At 32.7% G+C, this 21,823-nt stretch overlaps 1 protein-coding gene across 1 annotated transcript; it reads left to right on the top strand.

Moving 5' to 3' along the window:
* The first annotated feature begins 3,581 nt into the window (after window positions 1-3,581).
* On the top strand, window positions 3,582-4,947 carry LOC135150503 (zinc finger BED domain-containing protein RICESLEEPER 3-like). The gene is made up of 3 exons (XM_064086841.1): window positions 3,582-3,709; window positions 3,889-4,068; window positions 4,254-4,947. The coding sequence occupies exons 1-3, from the start codon at window positions 3,582-3,584 to the stop codon at window positions 4,945-4,947; spliced, it is 1,002 nt and encodes a 333-aa protein (XP_063942911.1).
* The last annotated feature ends 16,876 nt before the right edge of the window (window positions 4,948-21,823 follow it).

The raw sequence follows: 21,823 nt of genomic DNA, 5'->3' as shown, positions 1-21,823 counted from the left end.
AGAAATTCGTTAGAACGATGGACCTTTAAACCGAAAGTCAACATGCCATCAAAAGTACTTGACGACATTTAATATTTTAAATTTTTATGCTTCTGGATATTTGATGATGTTATAGAAACGGTCATTTGTTCCTAACTTTAGACGGAATGTCAACCAGTTGTCCAAATCTTTTATTAAGCTTTTTCAGTTTAACTGATTTCTGAGTCTTCAACGGATAACTCTCATTCGTTGGTGGATTATCCATCAACGGATGATCATCATCCGTTGCTTCATTAGCTTCTTCTTCAAAGATTTCTCTATATTTGTTCCAGGCTTTCTTACTCTTTTTTTTCTTAGATTTGAGTACTATGCATACGGTCAATGACATTGATGGTATCCTTTCACTTTGCAATAATTTTTTGCTCCCTTTTCAACGGCTTCTTAAGAATTTGTTCTTTATAAAACACAACCACTATCTCTTTCCTTGCTATATTAGAATCCCTTTTGATTTTCTTAAGCTGAAGTAATTCAGAGTCTAGTGTAGCATTTCTCTCAACCAATAAATCATTAGCGCCATTCATTTTAGCAATTTCTTTGGTTAATGATTTAGAGAAACTATAAGATTTTATATTTCATTTGACATGTCATCAATAATTTGCTAGCATTCAATATTAGAAAGTTCAGAAGTGTTAGTGGTTTTTAACTATCAACTGCTTATAGGTTTGGCTTCTGATTCATCTCTTTAGCCATCAAGGCAATATTCACAAGAAGATCATCACCTAAATCATCTCGATCAGCTGCCCAGACTTTCTCCGTAGTGTTGATTTCTCTTTTCTTTTGCTTTAGGAGCTTAAAGTATTTCTTTTTATAATCAATATTTTCAGTTGAGGAGCTTTTCCTTTCATCGATGGGTTCTATGCACTCATTAGAGAATTGACCAAGTAGACCACAGTTGTAACATTTAAATTTTGATTTGTCAACCAAGTTTGATAATTTTGGATGACTACTCCTTCTAAATGGTTTATAGGTTATAGAGTTTCTCTTGAACTTGAGCTTTGGAGAATTTTATAAGCAAAAAAGCCAGATGTTCATCAATATCATCAAGCTCGGCTTGTGTAGAAGATTCATCATCCTCTTCCATCAGCTTTACATTTCCTTTACCAGCTTCTGTCCTCTCTATATAAGCCTTCATACTTGGTGTATCTTTAGCATTCACATTCTAAAGTGTCATCCCATGTTCTTCATTTTTTTCTGCAACCAAGGCCACAGTCTTTCCCTTCTTTCATCCTTTCTCCATTTCTTCATCTTTTTTATCTCAAGTTCATTGGTCTTGAGTACATATAACTTCTCCTAGGTAGAGGTGTGCATTTGGTTCGGTTTTTAGTAACCGAATCGAAAACTAAAATAATTTCGGTTCGGTTTTCGATAGCCAAAATTTGGTTTTTCAATTTTTAAACTTCGATTAACCAAAAACCGAATGGTTTACCGATTTTTATATACTTTATAAAAAATAGTATTTTAATTAATAATATAAATATTTTAAATTTTATAAGCGTGTATCTACTGAGACTATGACCTAAACCGAAGTACCTAATTAGACACCAGTTCATTAACTACCGATCAACTTCCATCGCTACCTACGAGCCTCAAGCCTACGACCTGTAGCGATTAGCTTCCAAACTGAGCTCAAAGCCTGAAACAATCAAACCTAAACACATCTAGTGATCTAGCCTCCATGTATACATTCTTGAATCGATTCAATTTTATGTCTTTATTCTTGAATCGATTTTTGGCTATTGTTTCTTTGCGTGCCACTACCAATTGGGGGATTTCATACTTGTGTTATGACTTGTGTGTATTTGAGATTTATGTGTATTTATGTTACATACTTGTGTATAGTTGTATACACGTTGTTGTATACCTATCAAATAAAAATCCCAACAAATCCTCCTAACAATGTAGCGGGGCAAGTCGGAGTCAATCCCACATAGACAAATGTGTTAAACACTAGTTATTTCTTGATTAATTCAACTAAGCAATGAACACAATAATAGTTTAGAGATTAATTAAACTAATTATACTAAAGCGGATAAGGATTTTATCAGATAATTAAAAACATCTAGAATTAAGTTTCCCAACAAGCAAGAATCAATGCAATTACGATTCCCTACCCCAAATTAATGAAATATATTACTCAAGAGGAAATATGCCCCCTATAAAATACAAATAACCTCTTCCGAGTATTAATGGCTTCTCTAAAAATACAATCAAGCCTATTTCCATGGTATCATGCAAATTAGAGACATTAAACACAACATCTTGATTTCCTAACAATCCGTTCTACCTATTTCCATGGAGAATTTCATGTCTTTATTGGATAAATCACAACCATCTAAATCCAACTTCCGATGGTAATTAGATATTGGTTCAAACAATACACATAATCATGCCCGACTTGTAATTGTTAATTAGCACAACTCAATAAGCAAATTAAATAATCTATTTGGGGTTGGGGGAATCATGCATCTATCATAGTTAGGGTTCAACTTAACCCCGGATTATAGATCTACTTACTCATGATTAAACTAACAAAACACAAGATGTAATAAAAACACATAATTAAACTATTATTGAGAATAGAGAAAAAACCTTCAATCTTCAAATCTTGAACAAGAAGCAAAATAAAAGCCTCCTCTCTTCTCTCTCTATCCCCCTTATGTATCTCTCATAAAAACTAATTGATATCTCCAGAATAAAACTATTTAAATGCTTTTATGAATTTTACAAGGCAGTCTCCGAAACTGAATAGGATTTTATAATTAAAATTCGTAGGTATGTTTTCTCCACATATTTTGGGCTGTTCCAGTTGGGTTTTGGATATTGGACCATCTCTGAATTAAAGAAAATTCTCTAAGCTTCGCGTGGGCTGTAAGATCGTCAAAATCTGATGTACAGAACTCCAGATATGGCCCACACAGCAAAATATTACGTGTGGCCCAATAAATCCGAATTTCCATCCAAATTTGAGTCCAATTAAGCTTATTTCTTCAAATCCTTCCAACTTTAGGAATTCATTGCACTCTACAATAAAAAATTAAAATCTATTAAATACATATCCAAATCAATGCAAAATACAATTAAATATGAGAATAAAATCATCTAATATATATATAAAATATACTCTTATCACGCACACTAGACTTCCAAGCAGGGACTTATATGAGTTATTTTGTTGTATTTTTGGATGAAAAATGAAGGAGATTATCAAGATGAACTCGAAACTCCAACTGAAACCTTAGCTTCAAAGCCGAAAAAGCGAAAGCAAATGGAATCTAGAGCTCGAATATGGGATCACTATATTAAATTTGCAAGTGAGGACAGCAAAATGAAAGCAAAGTGCAAGTATTGTGGTAAGGAGTTAAGTGCAAATTCTTCAAGTAATGGTACTAGTAGTTTGCATAATCATTTGAAAACTTGCAATTTATATAGTGTTCAAGGTCATCAATCTGAATTAGTTTTTCAAAATAATAGAGATAGTGGCCTCACAACATTGACTATTTTTTACTTTTGACAAGGTTTTGTCTAGAGAGAAGTATATTAAGATGATTGTTATTGATGAATTACCATTTAAGTTTGGGGAGGGTTACCGGTTTAGAGAATTTAAGGCTACCGTGCAACCAATGTTTCAAATCCCATCGAGATGGACCGTTACACGTGGATCTTATGGAATGTATGCTCTTAGGAGAAGTGATTTAAATGTCTGATTACTTCAAAAAACACAACGTTTTTGATAACTACGAACACATGGACTTCTAATCAAAGAATTAATTATATGTGTATAACCGCACATTATATTGACAAAGATTGGAAGTTGCATAAAAGAATACTAAACTTTTGTCCGATTACTAGTCATAAAGGTAGACCAATTGCATTAGCTATTGAGGAGTGTTTGGTGGAGTGGGTAATTACCAGGGTGTTATCTATCACGGTTGATAATGCTAGTTCTAATGATGTTGTATTGGAGAGATTAAAAGGTAGAATTGGTAATTGGGATTCTAGTGTTTTAGATGGAGAGAATTTACACTTAAGGTGTGTTGATCATTTAAATTTAGTTGTTAAAGATGGGTTAGGGATATTTGATATATCAATTAATAGGGTAAGAAATGCCGTTAAATATATAAGACATTCACCCTCTAGAGAGATGGTGTTTATGGAATGTGCAAAATATGAGAGAGTTGAGGTAAAAAGATTTTGGTTCTTGACGTGGATACTAGATGGAATTCAACATATGAGATGTTAGATGTGGCGGAGAAATATGGAAGGGCATTTGATAGGTATGATACACAAGATCCTAGATACAAAAAACATCTCAAGTTGAATAACATCGATGGAAGGCCTACGAGTGATGATTGGAGTACCATGAGAAAGTTTGCATCATTTTTAAAAATATTTTATGTTCTAAGTTTGAAGATTTCAGGGACACAATATGTTACTTCTAATATTTTCTTGCATGAGATATATGCCATTCATTCTATCTTGAGTGAATGGACATTTGGTAATAATATTCACATGTGTGCTATTGGAAAGGAAATGTTGGATAAGTTTAATAAATATTGGGGAGGTCCAAGAGGAATGAATAATCTTTTGTTTATTTCGGTTGTACTTGATCCAAGGCACAAGTTACAATTTGTGTTGTATATGTTAAAAGCCATGTATGGAATTGAAGTTTCGGGCTTGATGGGAAAATCATTAGAAGAAGCAATACATAAGATGTTCAATGAATACAAATCAAGGATTGCATCAAATAAAAGAATAAATGAGGGTAGAGAGAAAAGAAGTGAAGAAACTTTTTTTCAAGTGCATCCATCTCAATTGCAATTTCAGAAAGATGGTGGAATGATCTCAAGTGATGGTAGTGCATCGGATTTGGAAGAATATTTGGGTGAAAAACCAAAAATATGGTATTAGAGCTATAAGGTTCGAAACAAGTTACAAGATCAACTCTGCTTTACCCCTAGTCTTCTCTCAATATGATACGAACACGAAGGAATTAATAGGAATTAATTATCCAATAGATGAGTGTCGTGATCCACTCTTAATTCTAAAAAATGGGATATCGATCGAGTTCCTGGAGCGGCGAAATATATAACAAGATCCTTTAATATCTTAAAATTTTAGATGGATTGGTTCACAACACGCGAGCCTCAGTGTTATTTTATAACCAGAAGAAATTTACAACTTCGAACTATGCCCCTCGAATTCTGAAATTTGATTCTACTGGTTTTAATCCAAGTTAACTTGGAACTGTTTACAATAAAACATAATAGTATTGTCTCTAGGACACCAATACAAATAGCAAGAAAATAAAGATGATGAAGAGAAAAAAGGAGGAAGAAAAGAAGGAATCAAGCACAAACGCTTATGTCAGGCACCGAAACAAAGTCATATGAAATGAGGCAATTGTTAATTAACGACAAAACGAAATCGCCATATACGACCGAAAAAAATCAACTATGGCACTCCCTCGATAGAAACACAATAATTTAAACATATGATTTAAAAAGCCTTTAACACAATTTGTAATATAAAACCTTATGTATCTAGTTATACACGAATCATAATTTGATCGTCTAAGCTATATTTATCAAGATCTTTATATATTCTTACATGAAATGGCATGAGCTTAGCACAACTATTCGAATTACAGTATTTCCTTACACCAGATAAGCTCTACCTTCACATTCTTACGTGAATCCACACATGTCCCCCCAATCAAACAAATCTTTTTCTACACAACATGATTGTTCCTCAGCCAAAACAATAGATCACTGTATTGAGCTGGGCATACAAAAGCACATTTGGTCTGGTTTTTTTGGTCAGCAATGCATATTGTATAGTTATATTGTTTGCAAGCATTAGCAGTCAGTTTGCGTTCACTTGGATAGAATGAAATAAGAGGAGAATGAAATGAAAAATTATAAGAAAATTTAAAGGAGAATTAAGAATATACGAGACAACTAGGAGTGAGCATGAATGAGTCTAGAACGTCTATGATAAAAATTGTTAGAAAGATAGTGAAGAAATGGAATGACACATTTCTTTGAAACATGTAGGTTATATTTCTAATTTAAATATTATAGAATAGAATGATGAAAGAAATGTAGTTATAAACGTTTTTTTCAACCTCCCCCAAAATTAAGTACAAATTTCATTATATTCTCTTATCATTTATTCCATCCAAGTTAATGTAGTGTTGAAACATAGTACAAGATCTATTTGGACCTTGCTTTAACACCTTAAGATTTTAGAAGGAGTGATTTAATATGGTAATAGAGAGCCCAGGTTCGCCAGAGGTCACAAGTTCAGTTCTACGTTACCTCCAATATTTTCACAATATGATAAAGGAATAAATTGCCCAAAAGAAAGATGGGTGTCATGATCCACTATTTCATTCATAAAAAATGGAATTTCGAGTTAGGGGGAGGGTCGAAATGTATCATAAGATCCATTTTCTACATTTCTCTAGCATCTTAAGATTTTATATAGACTAACACGTAGCCTCGCTGTTATTCTATAACGAGAACAAAATTACAACTCGGAAACTATGCCCTGGCCTCGAATTCTAAAATCTAATCCTACTGGTTTCCAATTGCATAAGATCCATTTGGAACTTCCTCTAACATTTTAAAGTTTTAGATGGACTGTTTATCAGCACCTAGCCTCACTGTTATTTTATGACAAGAACAGAATTACAACCAGAAACTAAGCGCCCAAATTCTGAAATCTAATTCTAATTTTTCTCATAATAGCAGTAGAAAAGTAATCTAAGATAAAGTAGCTAAGGGCATTTGCTGGTCAGAGTCATGTATTAATTAATAAAATGCAGAAACTCTTTGATTAAACATCTCACCCATGAAAAAACTTTCAGATTATTGATTGAAAAAGTAATTGCCAAAATTTCAGAACGTTTGCACCGTCATTCAACATGGTCACCAAAGCTGGATTAACAAATAACATCAGTTTTGCACAGTAACACTTGGTGATCAACAACATCACCAAGTTTCCAAAACTTGATTATAACTAACGTTAGTTGTTTCCCGCAGTTCCCTAGTTCGCTGATCAAGATCTACAAAGAGAACACAAATAAGAATACATCAGCAGAACTTCACACAAATAATTGCAGAATTCAAAGTTTCTGAATAATCTAAATGACATGCATCTTAAATCTTTATAATTTACAAATATACAGATTAAGCTCGAATTTTTCCTGCACATATTTAAGATTGATTTCCAAAAATATGAAGAGAGTTTTGCACTTATGGAACTTTGTGTTTATTTTCCACGAAATATATTCACAAGTAATGAATTCAATCATATAGGTCCATAAGAGTAAAAGAGATCACCATTTTTGTCAAGCTTGTTTACGCCTCTTCCTGACGCATATACCAGCGCCTTCTGCTTCTTCTGTGTCTGAGTCCTCAACCACATTGACAATCTGAAATGTTGTGGTGCTTTGAAGAGTTGGCATATCATTCGAAGGCTCTTCAGGCAGTACTTTCTCCTTCAGTACTGGACCTTGTGATGGCGGAGATTGTCGTGAAGGTGCGTCATATTGCTTTCGAGTCTTCTCAGCAACATATTCCCTGCGTCACTTGAGAATGTCAAATAAAGTAGTGCTGGTGGTTTAACATCATCCAGTTTAACTAAATAGGGAATCTATCCAATGTATATATATGATCAAGTTTATGTCTAACTATAGAAGGCAAGATAGATTAGAACATTTGCCAATGAAAAAGAGAGAATACCCTAAAAATATTTCATAACAAATAACTTCAACACTGAGCTCATTCAAATTTCTATGAGTTTTCAGATCACCCTAAAAAAATGTTTGTTTTGATAAATGTGTAATATGGCCGCTATGCCAGTGTAAAGCCATTTGACACCAAATTTTGAAAATCAAACATTTGATATTAAATTTTGTTAGAGTACCACACATACAGAACCAGACATCTATATAATATATCCTAATATATATGAGAGAAAGGAATGAAATGACTAAATATAAATGCAAATAATAGATTTAAGAGGGAAGTTTTGAAAAAATTTAGTGAGAATTGCTATCGTAAGATTTGAAAAAAAATTGTATAGCAGGTAATGAAGCATTCCTTCATATATAAATTGAGAAGGTGTGATCTCTAGTATAAGATGTCAAGAATGAGGACGGAACGAAATATATAAACAATTGTCCATTACATATAGTTTGAATTTCATTCCAATCCTTTCAAATTCATTCACCCCAATCAAATACAACAATAATTTCCATCCATCAATTTAAGCATACTCGAGCTCTTAATACTACAATAATTTCCATCCATCAATTTAAGCATACTCGAGCTCTTAATACTACAAGCAGAAGATGAATAAGATGATGTGATAACAATAGAAAGTTCCTCTCAAACTAAAACTTTTGACACTATTTAAAAGATATAACTACGTAACCGAACATCTCCATAATTGTTTCCCTCATTTGAGCGTATTTGAGATCTTATCTTGTGTTTGGATGGGGTGAATGCATTTAGAATAAATGCAATTAAATTTGAACTATGTTAAAGTAAGTTCATAAATTTTATTGATCCCTCCATTTCATTTCTGAAACCATATATTTGGAGAAGACACTATAAAAATTTATGCTCAATTTCCTCCTATACTAATTTTTTTCCTCAATCTCACTATATCAATTTTGCACTCACTAAATTTTTTTCAATTTCCCTTTTGCATCTATTATTTTCATTTATTTAATCATTCGATTACATTCTGTTTCATTCTTCCTAACGAAACACAATATTAGTAATATGACATATAGGTAATAGAAAGTTCACCTCAAACTAAAACCAGCTACATCATCTCTTCCTTTTGGCGTTTTACCAGAACTATGCTCCACAGAATTTTCATTTGGCTTTATACCAGCGCCATCCTCTCCAGGTTTTGCGAATTGCCCAGAGTCATTCCTACACACATGTTTTGTTTTCAATTTTTTCTCGTCATATATGTGCATTCTAATTGCTACATTAACTTAATTATAAGATCATGAACCAAGCTGAGCTTGTGCCAAGTCAACACAGATGCACATTGCACTCAAATTTGAAAGAAGAAGCAAGTACTTAAGTTTAATTGGTAACCTGCTTGGTAGATTATTATGACGGTTTCCACCAACTTGCTTCATTTGGTAACCGCTAAAATCGATGAAGATGGAGTTGATCTTTGTGGGCACCACTGTATTTTGGGGGTTATTCTTCTCCATGCTACACAACCCTGCACATGAGGCATATGTCTAAGAAATACCGGATAAATAAATAGTACTCGTCCCAACTGTTTCCTAAAAAATATCAATTTCGAATTTTTATATTACAAAACTTATCAAAAAAGAGTAATCTTTATAATATAACAAAATAATATTATTTATCTCAAATCTTGTCCCCCGTTATTTTATTAAATGACATGGAACTGATTTTAATTAGGTGGTTTATGTGCATATAGGTAATTAGGTGGGTAAGTGGAACTAATCAATCACTGCAAACTAGCATTTGGGAAAAGTACTTGGGAACAATTTTTGGGTACCTAGTAATCTCCATAACTGCACGCACTTACATCCATCATATTTAGTTTATGCATTACATATCAAATGGACTCTTCACTTTACTCATTTTGCATCCACCATATGTAGTTTATGAACTAAATATCATAGTGTCTCATCACTATACTCATTTTGCTTACTTTCATCCCTTATTTTACTTATGTTCTTAATTTCCAAGTCCCATCCATATATAAATATTTAGATGAGACGAAGAAAATAGTTGGTCAAAATCATCTCAAATTCATTTATATGGAATCATATATATCTTCTATGCTCACACCACATGCTAACACCTAGATAGTGGATTTAATATAATTAATAACATCACATGTGAAAAGAAGCTAGCTAGAGTTTAACACCATATATTATGATAACCAACATAATTTGGTGATCAAATAAGTGCGAACATAAAGTTAAAATGACCATAGATTTTGAATAAGAAGAGAGGAGAAAACTTCTTCTTTCTTAGGAAGGAATCATTTTAAGTATTTGCCTAAAGATTTTTTTTTCTCGGAGTTATATTTCCCGGCCTAGTTATGGTCATTGAATAAATGAAACTTTGACAAATAACTAATAGATTTCCTTTCTTCCAGTTATTTGTTTTCCCTTTCCTAGTTTATTAATAACAAAGCTTTTTTCCAATGTATAAACTAAAGATTCCAATGACTTTGGCTACTATAACCTCCCCGGCCACTATTTTTATTTTTTCGAGACATTTCACTTCGAAATAAGAAATTCGATCTTTTTTCAAGCAACAAACTATAATGGGAAAATTCCAATTATACAATTTATACAATTTTTTATTTCCATTTTTTAGGGCTCTAGGGCTATACGGACTCGAACCGTAGACTTTCTCGGTAAAATGGATCAAACTATTTATTAGGAAAAGAAGTAGAGATCTGCTGCTTACTGCTCACGGAAATTTTTATTCATAATTCTATTTATAAATATAAGACGGTTGTTCGCACTCGTAAGTACTCCTCCGTATCTAAGGCCACTTGAAAACCATGTTCCACACTAGAAAGGGGTTGCGAAGCAACTCTTTCCTTATATCGTACCTCAGGTCAAATTTGAATCTAGCCAAAGTGTGGCGAGCATCTTGGTTGACATCCGATCCAACCTAGTAGTAAGCAATATGCCAAAAACAACAAATAGCTTCAGCCGCTCTTTTTCGCCCTTTCTTCGCTCTGTACAGGAGCGCTAGTAGACACGGGGAGGGAGCAGACGGAGATCGATTGATCAATATGAATCACGGGAGTGGATGGTTGATCGCCGCCTCCTTGTTCAGGAGGCTCTTTGCACGACAGTTGTAACCACTGCCCCGTTGTCTCCCACATGGACCCCGTAAAATTGAATTTTATTCCAAAAAATGAAATAGGGAATGATTACTGGTTAACAAAAAATATGACCTAACTAGTAATATTGAGGATGTCTTAGGGATTCCGGAAAAGAATATGACCTAACTAGTTATAATGAGGATGTCTTGGGGATTTAGGGAATCCCAATATATAACACTGTTGGAGCAGCATTTTATGTCAATAGGAGCTCATTTAGATAAATTTTTGGACTTGCTCTTAGAGCATAACTCGTAATTTGTTGAAGTAATAATCTATGAGTATGTTCACAATTTTTTAGATATTAGATTATAGAAGGGAGTTGTCTTAGAAAGAAGGTCATATCCGTAAGATTCATTCTTCTTTGATGGATCACGTGTGCCTATCTCTCTAGTAAATTTGTGTTATATACTAAATTATGAAATACAAGAAATAAATAATTTGTGTTATATACTAAATTATGTATTGTTTCATCATTGTTTTTTAATGCAAGCAGTTCTCAGGCAAGCATCTGGTGTTTTTGTTTTATCAGTTTCAAATCAAACACTTATATATATATTATATAGTACTCGATTAAGCAAACTGTTTTGCAAGAAATTGCAAAGTAGATATATGGAATAAATAAAGTGTTTAACAGCATTCTCTATTGACTGCCCCCTCTATATTTTTTGTAGGATGAAGGAACACCTACATACCCACTATGCCAGCATTAACCAGATGTGATGCAGGAACAAAATTTCAAAATGTGTGGAAGAAGAAAGACAAGCCCGTTAGCTCTCAGAGAAGGTGTGCTCAGTCTAATGTTGCGAATGGAGATACAACTTCTGGGGTACCTCAACTATGTGTTCGTACGAATACTTTGCAACGAATACGAGCAGAGTTGGAAGTTTTAGAAAAGAGGATAATCACTCTTTTGCGGAACTCTGAGTCTGAAGACTTCTCAAATGGGCTGGGCAAAAAGTTGTTCCTTTAGTTGTTTGGATTATTGGAATGGGAGAATTGAATATATATATATATATATATATATATATATATATATATATATATATATATGTGGTTGTTGTTGGGATTACTGTTGTAAATATACATTTTGATTTGGTATATATTTGGGTTTCATGCAAAAACAGGGCTGCTCATTTTAATTACATTTAAAAGAGACATCGATTACTAGCTTGTGCATAAAAACTGATGTTAAAGACCTTCAATTTACAACATTCTAATGAAAGATAACCGATGTCTAAAAAGTTTATAACATCATGTAAACATCATCTGTTAGAAAGCATAAAAACCTGATGTTATAACAACTTTTAACAACGGTTAAATAGATATACCTGATGTCTTATTAAGTTTTAGACATCATATTACAAAAAGACCGATTTTAGAAACCCAAAAAGACATCGTTTGTTTTGTAACTCACGATGTTAAAGCTTTTAAACTACTTGTGTATGATATGTTTTACTACACCTAATGCACCTAATATTGATGTTGAAGTAGTTGATTTTATGACAAAAATGGGATCTTAGACATCAGGTATACCTAGAAGCGCTGTGTAATCCTAGTTTAGACATCGGGTTTTAGCCGATGTCTTGGCACGGGTACCTTTAACATCACACGCGAAGACATCGGTCGAAATTTAGATAGACATCGGGTTTTAGCCGATGTCTAAGGCCTTTTTTCTAGTAGTGTGTGTAGAAGATTCATCATCCTCTTCTATCAGCTTTCCATTTCTGTCCTCCCTTTACAAGCCTTCATACTTGGTGTATCCTTAGTATTCAAATTCTAAAGTGTGGTCCCATGTTCTTTATTCTTTTCTGCAACCAAAGCCACAGTTTTTCCCTTCTTTGATCCTTTCTCCATTTCCTCATCTTTTTGGATCTTATGTTCATATAGGTCTTGAGTACATATAACTTCTCCTGGATAGGGGTGTACATTCGGTTCGGTTTTTAGTAACCGAACTGAAAACTAAAATAATTTCGGTTTGGTTAACCAAATTTTAAATTTCGGTTCGGTTTTCGATAGCCAAATTTTTGTTTTCCAGTTTTTAAACCTCGATTAACCGAAAACCGAATAGTTTACCGATTCTTTTATATACTTTATAAAAAATAGTATTTTAATTAATAATATAAATATTCTAATTTTATAAGCGTTTATCTACTGAGACTATGACCTAAACCAAAATACCTAATTAGACACTAGTTCATTAAAAACCGATCAACTTCCATGGCTACCTACGAGCGCCAGGCCTACGACTGGCTGCGATTAGCTTTCAAACTGAGATCAAAGCCTCAAACAATCAAACCCAAACACATCCAGTGATCTATCCTACAAGTTTATATTCTTGAATCGATTCAGTTTTATGTCTTTATTCATGAATCGATTTCTCGTTATTGTTTCTTCGCGTGCCACTGCCAATTGAGGGATTTCATACTTGTGTTATGACTTGGGTGTATTTCAAATTTGTGTGTATTTATGTTACATACTTGTGTATAGTTGTATAGTTGTATACACAATAGTAGGAACTGACAAGGCTGTCGTATACCTATCAAATAAATATCCCAACAAATCCTCTTAACAATGTAGCAGGGAAAGTCGGAATCGACCCCACAGAGACAAATGTATCAAACACTAGTTATTTATGATTAATTCAACTAAGCAAAGAACACAATAATATTTTAGAGATTGATTAAACTAATTATACTAAAGCAAATAAGGATTTTATCAATTAATTAAATACATCTGAAATTAAACATTCCCACTAGCATGAATCAATGCAATTACAATTCCCTATCCCAAATCTATCAAATATATTACTCAAGAGGAAAGATGTGCTCTATAAAATACCAATAACCTCTTTCTAGTATTAATGGATTCTCTAAAAATACAATCAAGCCTATTTCAATGGTATCATGCAAATTACAGACATTAAACACATCATCCTGATTTCCTAACAATCCGTTCTACCTATTTCCATTGAGAATTTCATGTCCTTATTGGTAAATCACAACCATCTAAATTCAACTTTCGATAGTAATTAGATATTGGTTCAAAAAATACACATAATCACCTGACATGTAATTGTTAATTAGCACAACTCAATAAGGGGAAGAGCAATTAAATAATCTATTTGGGGTTGGGGAATCATGCATCTATCATAGCTAGGGTTCAACTTAACCCCAGATTATACATCTACTCGCTCATAATCAAACTAACAAAACACAAGAGGTAATAAAAACACATAATTATATAGAACAGAACACTTCTGAATGATATACTAATCACACATAAACAAGCATAGAACAGAACAAATGTTATATAAAGTGTTCATATATATAAACTGATGATTGATTAATGAAATCACATAAAAGCAACCAAAGAAAAAAAAAGAGATATATGCAAGATCTTACAGAATTGTGAGAAGGAGTTGCCTCGTGGTCTATGAGTGTGTGACTGTGAGATGAAGAACGATAGAAGTGGGAAAGATAAAAATGTTGAGCATTAGTGGGTATATATGAGCAACTTTTTCGAGGAAAGATGGATTGGGGGCCCAATATTATCTTATTAAAACTTGTTGTCAGAATGTTAGAACAACCTAGTTTGGTTGTGGGCCAAACCAAAGTAGGATGGACCCACTTTGGGTTAATCATACTGAAAATTTAAATACATATATTTTTTAAATAAAATTTAAATACATATTTGATTAGGAAAACTTGGGTCAAATGTTTGATAAAAAAGTTTACCGCAACTAAACTATACTGACAGAATTTTAGGATTTTCCGTATAAAAAGAAGTAAATTATAATTTTTTTTCTAAAAATACAGTATAATTATATATGCAATTTTAATTATAATTCTTATAAGCAGAAAATTAATCAATAGTTTTTAACAAAGTTACAACCACTTATGTATAATTTTTAACATATTAATTTCCCAAAATATATTTGAAAACATGGATATTTTGTAATTTTCTCTAAATATTTTAGGATAATTATTCATTTTAACTTCGCATGCAGGGGTTTTATGGATATTTTTGTAATTTTCTTTAAGTATATAGGATCACTACTCATTTTAACTTCACACCATAATTACGTCGGTATTTGTCCCACAAGAAAATCTTGACTTCTTTGTGAAAATTTCCTACTCCTCCTTCTCATGAGTGTTTAGAGATAAAGGTGTTTGAACAATTTTTCGATTGCAATTAATTTTACATAATTAATTTTAGTTGGAAATTGACGGGCGGGTATAAATGGAGTTAGAATCCCCCGTTTATGATTAACACCAATCGGCATGTAATCAAAAATCATACATACAAACACTTCAGTTTAATAGATCACAAACGAGAGAAAAATGAATATTATGTAAAAAGTCAAGAATAGAATACTTATAAAAATTTGAGAAATATACAAGTTTTAATTTCATAGTTTGTATTTCTTTCTCAAATATTTTAATCACTCATAAGTCTTAACTTGCATCTAATTCTACTACACTTTTTTTATTTCTAACAGGAAGCAATTATTTTAAATATATCTAAATGACCCCTAAAAATTACACATAGAAGGTAGTACCACACTCGCATTTGTACTCCTTGGTTCCACAGATCTTGCTATGAGCTTTCAGGTCAGACAGCACAACATATCTCTTGTGACACCTGGTGCAACTGAATTTCTTCTCACCATGTTTCCTAGAAAAATGCTTCTTGATTCCAGTCAGATCTCCGAGAGCCCTTGCTGGATCATGGTGGGCGTGCACAACCGATTTCGGGGCAGATGTACACCTTCTTCTGCACCACCTGATCTGTCTTTTTCTTGAGCTTCCAGGGCAGATTGTGCCCTCTTCTGTGGAGTTGCAAGTTCTGTTCCCGAGGAAAACCCTTGTCGCACAGCTCACATATAAAATGATTCTTGGCAGTAAGAGATTCAGGAGAGAGTGCAACAACCACCGCATCAGGATCTGTCATTTACAAACATCACATAATTAATAACAAATAAACAGATCAAACAATCAAAACCCACGCACATATATATAAGATCTTACTTGGATTTCCGGGACGATTTCGGTTCCTTCTCGGAGAAGCAGCATCTGCAGTAGCTCCTTCTCCTGATGAATGCTGAAGTAGAGGAATCTGCTGATTCTCCAACTCCACTTTTCCAAGATGCAGATGTAGAAGCAGCCATTTCTCAAAATTCTTTTGGGGAATTCTGGAGTAGAGATTCTGTTGATTTTTAAGATCCTCTTCTCCAAGACCAGGCATAGATGCAGATGAAGGCACAACCATAATAATGGCTGGCACGTTTGTGGTGTATTTATGGGCCGTGCATTAATCATGGGAGATGATGAGGAATTGGGCCAAGTTTTATCAATGGAAGGAGAAGAAATAGGATGTGTGTCTTTCATGGAGGAGGTGAATTAGGTGGAGGAGAAGGATGAATGCTACATTTTTTGAGATTTGGGTGAAGATATTGTTTGGCCTGAATGAGTTTTTGTGTGTCTAACTAATGGCATGAAGCGGTCATTATATATACAAAAAGTCATAAATGCATTAGGCCATATATCATAAAAAAAAATCTCAATTACACCTACTATTATGGTAATGAATGAGAGATAATATTGTATTTTATATTATAAAATGTCTATGTACATAAAATTTTACTATTACTTTTGAAATTATATATAAACAAATCTATATATATCGAATATATATAATCGAATCTATTAATATAATCCTAGACATTATCAAATCAACCATTCAAATCATCGGTTGAGATATTTTATTATTCATTTTGAAACTCCTACATATAATATCTTAAACGTATCAAAAGATATCTATTAGATTTTAGTTTGTTCTTGATAATGTTTGTCTACTCGTGTATTCATTATTTCTCAACAATATTTTACTAAACTCTAAGAGCTATCTCCATCCATGTGAAACCCTTAGCTAAAAGTTCATTTGTCATGCCACATATAAAAATTATAGTTGAAGGCCTTTAAAAAACAACACTCTAGCCATACACACCCCTTATCTATAATTATAGTCAAGCTTCTATGGATGTCTATATTTATGGATGTCTATATTTGTCGATCGTCGGTAAGAAATGTGTAAAAATATTACACATCACTTATTACCATATTAAAATGATAAATTCTATTTATAATTATCTAAAATATTAATAAGATACTATTTATAACTAGTACATCAAATTAGTAAGACATGTGACCTTTTTCAGCCTACAATTACTCAAGAGGAAAGATGTGCCCTATAAAATACTAATAACCTCTTCCGAGTATTAATGGATTCTCTAAAAATACAATCAAGCCTATTTCGATGGTATCATGCAAATTACATACATTAAACACATCATCCTGATTTCCTAACAATCCGTTCTACCTATTTCCATTGAGAATTTCATGTCCTTATTGGATAAATCACAACCATCTAAATTCAACTTCCGATAGTAATTAGATATTGGTTCAAAAAATACACATAATCATGCCTGACATGTAATTGTTAATTAGCACAACTCAATAAGGGGAAGAGCAACTTAACCTCAGATTATACAACACTTCTTAATGATATACTAATCACACGTAAACAAGCATAGAACAGAACAAATGTTATATAAAGTGTTCATATATATAAAGTGATGATTGATTAATGAAAACATATAAAAGCAACCGAAGAAAAAAAAGAGATATATGCAAGATCTTACAGAATTGTGAGAAGGAGGAGTTGCCCTGTGGTCTATGAGTGTGTGACTGTGAGATGAAGAACGATAGAAGTGGGAAAGATAAAAATGCTGAGCATTTGTGGGTATATATGAGCAACTTTTTCGAGGAAAGATGGATTGGGGGCCCAATATTACCTTATTAAAACTTGTTGTCAGAATGTCAGAACAACCTAGTTTGGTTGTGGGCCAAACCAAAGTAGGATGGACCCACTTTGGGTTAATCATACTGAAAATTTAAATACATATATTTTTTAAATAAAATTTAAATACATATTTGATTAGGAAAACTTGGGTCAAATGTTTGATAAGAAAAGTTTACCGCAACTAACCTATACTCACAGAATTTTAGGATTTTCGGTATAAAAAGAAGTATATTATAATTTTTTTCTAAAAATACACTATAATTATATATGCAATTTTAATTATAATTCTTACAAGCAAAAAATTAATCAATTTTTTTTAACAAAGTTACAACCACTTATGTATAATTTTTAACATATTAATTTCTCAAAATATATTTGAAAACATGGATATTTTGTAATTTTCTCTAAATATTTTAGGATGATTATTCATTTTAACTTCGCATGCACGGGTTTTATGGATATTTTTGTAATTTTCTTTAAGTATATAGGATCACTACTCATTTTAACTTCACACCATAATTACGTGGGTATTTGTCCCACAAGAAAATCTTGACTTATTTGTGAAAATTTCCTACTCCTCCTTCTCATGAGTGTTTAGAGATAAAGGTGTTTGAACAATTTTTCGATTGCAATTTTGAGTATATAATAATTAATTAACTAACTAATATAACTTTTTGTGTCTTCCACTTTTTACTACCCAATTTTGTTTACATAATAATTTTTGTTGGCAAATTTTCTTACAAAAATTACTATTTTACATAATTAATTGTAGTTGGAAATTGACGGGCCCGTATAAATGGAGTTAGAATCCCCGGTTTACGATTAACACCAATCGGCATGTAATCAAAAATCATACATACAAACACTTCAGTTTAATAGATCACAAACAAGAGAAAAATGAATATTATGTAAAAAGTCAAGAATAGAATACTTATAAAAATTTGAGAAATATACAAGCTTTACTTTCAAAGTTTGTATTTCTTTCTCAAATATTTTAATCACTCATAACTTTTAACTTGCTTCTAATTCTACTACACTTTTTTTATTTCTAACAGGAAGCAATTATTTTAAATATATCTAAATGGCCCCTAAAAATTACACATAGAAGATAGTACCACACTGGCATTTGTACTCCGTGGTTCCACAGATCTTGCTATGAGCTTTCAGGTCAGACAGCACAGCATACCTCTTGGACACCTGGTGCAACTGAATTTTTTCTCACCATGTTTCCTAGAAAAATGCTTCTTGATTCCAGTCAGATCTCTGAGAGCCCTTGCTGGATCATGGTGGGCGCGCACAACTGATTTCGGGGCAGATGTACACCTTCTTCTGCACCTCCTGATCTGTCTTTTTCTTGAGCTTCCAGGGTAGATTGTGCCCTCTTCTGTGGAGTTGCAAGTTCTGTTCCCGAGGAAAACCCTTGTCGCACAGCTCACATATAAAATGATTCTTGGCAGTAAGAGATTCAGGAGAGAGTGCAACAACCACCGCATCAGGATCTGTCATTTACAAACATCACATAATTAATAACAAATAAACAGATCAAACAATCAAAACCCACGCACATATATATAAGATCTTACTTGGATTTCCGGGACGATTTCGGTTCCTTCTCGTAGAAGCAGCATCTGCAGTAGCTCCTTCTCCTGATGAATGCTGAAGTAGAGGAATCTGCTGATTCTCGAACTCCACTTTTCCAAGATGCAGATGCAGAAGCAGCCATTTCTCAAAATTCTTTTGGGGAATTCTGGAGTAGAGATTCTGTTGATTTTTAAGATCCTCTTCTCCAAGACGAGGCATAGATGCAGATGAAGGCACAACCATAATAATGGCTGGCACGTTTGTGGTGTATTTATGGGCGGTGCATTAATCATGGGAGATGATGAGGAATTGGGCCAAGTTTTATCAATGGAAGGAGGAGAAATAGGATGTGTGTCTTTCATGGAGGAGGTGAATTAGGTGGAGGAGAAGGATGAATGCTACATTTTTTGAGATTTGGGTGAAGATATTGTTTGGCCTAAATGAGTTTTTGTGTGTCTAACTAATGGCATGAAGCGGTCATTATATATACAAAAAGTCATAAATGCATTAGGCCAGATATCATTAAAAAAAATCTCAATTACAGCTACTATTATGGTAATGAATGAGAGATAATATTGTATTTTATATTATAAAACGTCTATGTACATAAAATTTTACTATTACTTTTGAAATTATATATAAACAAATCTATATATATCGAATATATATAATCGAATCTATTAATATAATCCTCAATATTATCAAATCAACCATTCAAATCAACGGTTGAGATATCTTATTATTCATTTTGAAACTCCTACATATAATATCTTAAACGTATCAAAAGATATCTATTGAATGTGCCAAATTTTAGTTTGTTCTTGATAATTTTTTTCCACTCGTGTATTCATTATTTCTCAACAATATTTTACTAAACTTTAAGAGCTATGTCCATCCATGTGAAACCCTTAGCTAAAAGTTCATTTGTCATGCCACATATAAAAATTATAGTTGAAGGCCTTTAAAAAACAACACTCTAGCCATACACACCCCTTATCTATAATTATAGTCAAGCTTCTATGGATGTCTATATTTGTCGATCGTCGGTAAGAAATGTGTAAAAATATTACACATCACTTATTACAATATTAAAATGATAAATTCGATTTATAATTATCTAAAATATTAATAAGATACTATTTATAACTAGTACATCAAATTAGTAAGACATGTGACCTTTTTTAGCCTACAATCATCTCTTATCATAATCTTTTCAATTAGGTTCAAGCCATAATTTGACATATAATTTTGTTTATTATTTATATTATATTTTATGATAATACGGTATTTTATGGGATGATTTGGCGGAAATGATGAGCATATCCGTCAAAAGTTTTGGTTCCCGCTCAATCCGTCAAAAGTTTTGGTTCCCGCTCAATTCGTCAAAAGATGGCCGTAAAAAAAAAGCAGGATGTGTTGTAGTGCATGTGGAGAACTCTAGTTTGGTTTATCACAAACTCAAGATATCGACAAGTATTCGAAAGCCTTTCATGATGTATATCGCAGGATCTCTATAGTCTACAGTGATATCATCTACAACAAAGTCTATGATTGTTATCATGGAGTCTACTATAGCAAACTCATAATACGATATCGTGACGTCACTTGTAGCGAAGTCCATTAATCCTATCGTGAAGTGGAGATGTCGACAAATCAATATTAATTGTTGTGAATTGAACTTATCGACAAGTCAAATTAGTTGTCGTGAAGTAATGTTGTCGACAAGTAGAAAATATATTGAGAACTTACAATTTTGTTCAAACTGATCTGAAATAAATCAAGAAGACAAATAAAACAACCACTAGTACTATTATTTCTAGAGATCGTTTTTTGAAAGGACAAGTGGCAAGCCTACAATTCAAACTTGGAGCTTAATTAGACATGGATGTATAAGATGTAGAAGGACAGAGCCGTTATAACAAAAAAAAATGTTGTTGCATCTTTAGATTGTGCACTGCAAAGATAGTCAAGATAGATTGATACAATTGTTGAGAGAACTTGTAATTAGTGGACCATTATTTGCAGTTAATCAACGTGTTAGATTTATAGCACCCTCGAGATTTATATATAAAACACAATTTATTCCTTAAACTTACTGGAGTATTGATTACAATTTAAACGAACATAACGAACTTATCCGCAAACAAATTTAAATCGAGAATTTTGTAATTACGTATTCAACTCCCTTTCTATATCACTTCGGGACTAACAATTTCTTAATTGTATTCAAGAGAGAACAAAATGATATTAAAGCTAAACTGAAATTTGAAATTAAACAAGACTCTTTAAAAATTTTCAGGTGGAGATGGTTCCCACCTGTGGAATTTTTATATATTGAAGAACTCTCTATGTTTTTCAACACGGATGCATACAAAGAGATGAAAGAGCTAAATTTTACAAGATTTTGCCCGACTACTCCAAGTTGCTCTTC

This window comes from Daucus carota, chromosome 2, assembly GCF_001625215.2.
Source record: "Daucus carota subsp. sativus chromosome 2, DH1 v3.0, whole genome shotgun sequence".
NCBI lineage: Eukaryota > Viridiplantae > Streptophyta > Magnoliopsida > Apiales > Apiaceae > Daucus > Daucus carota.
This window is presented reverse-complemented; position numbering and strand designations above follow the sequence as displayed.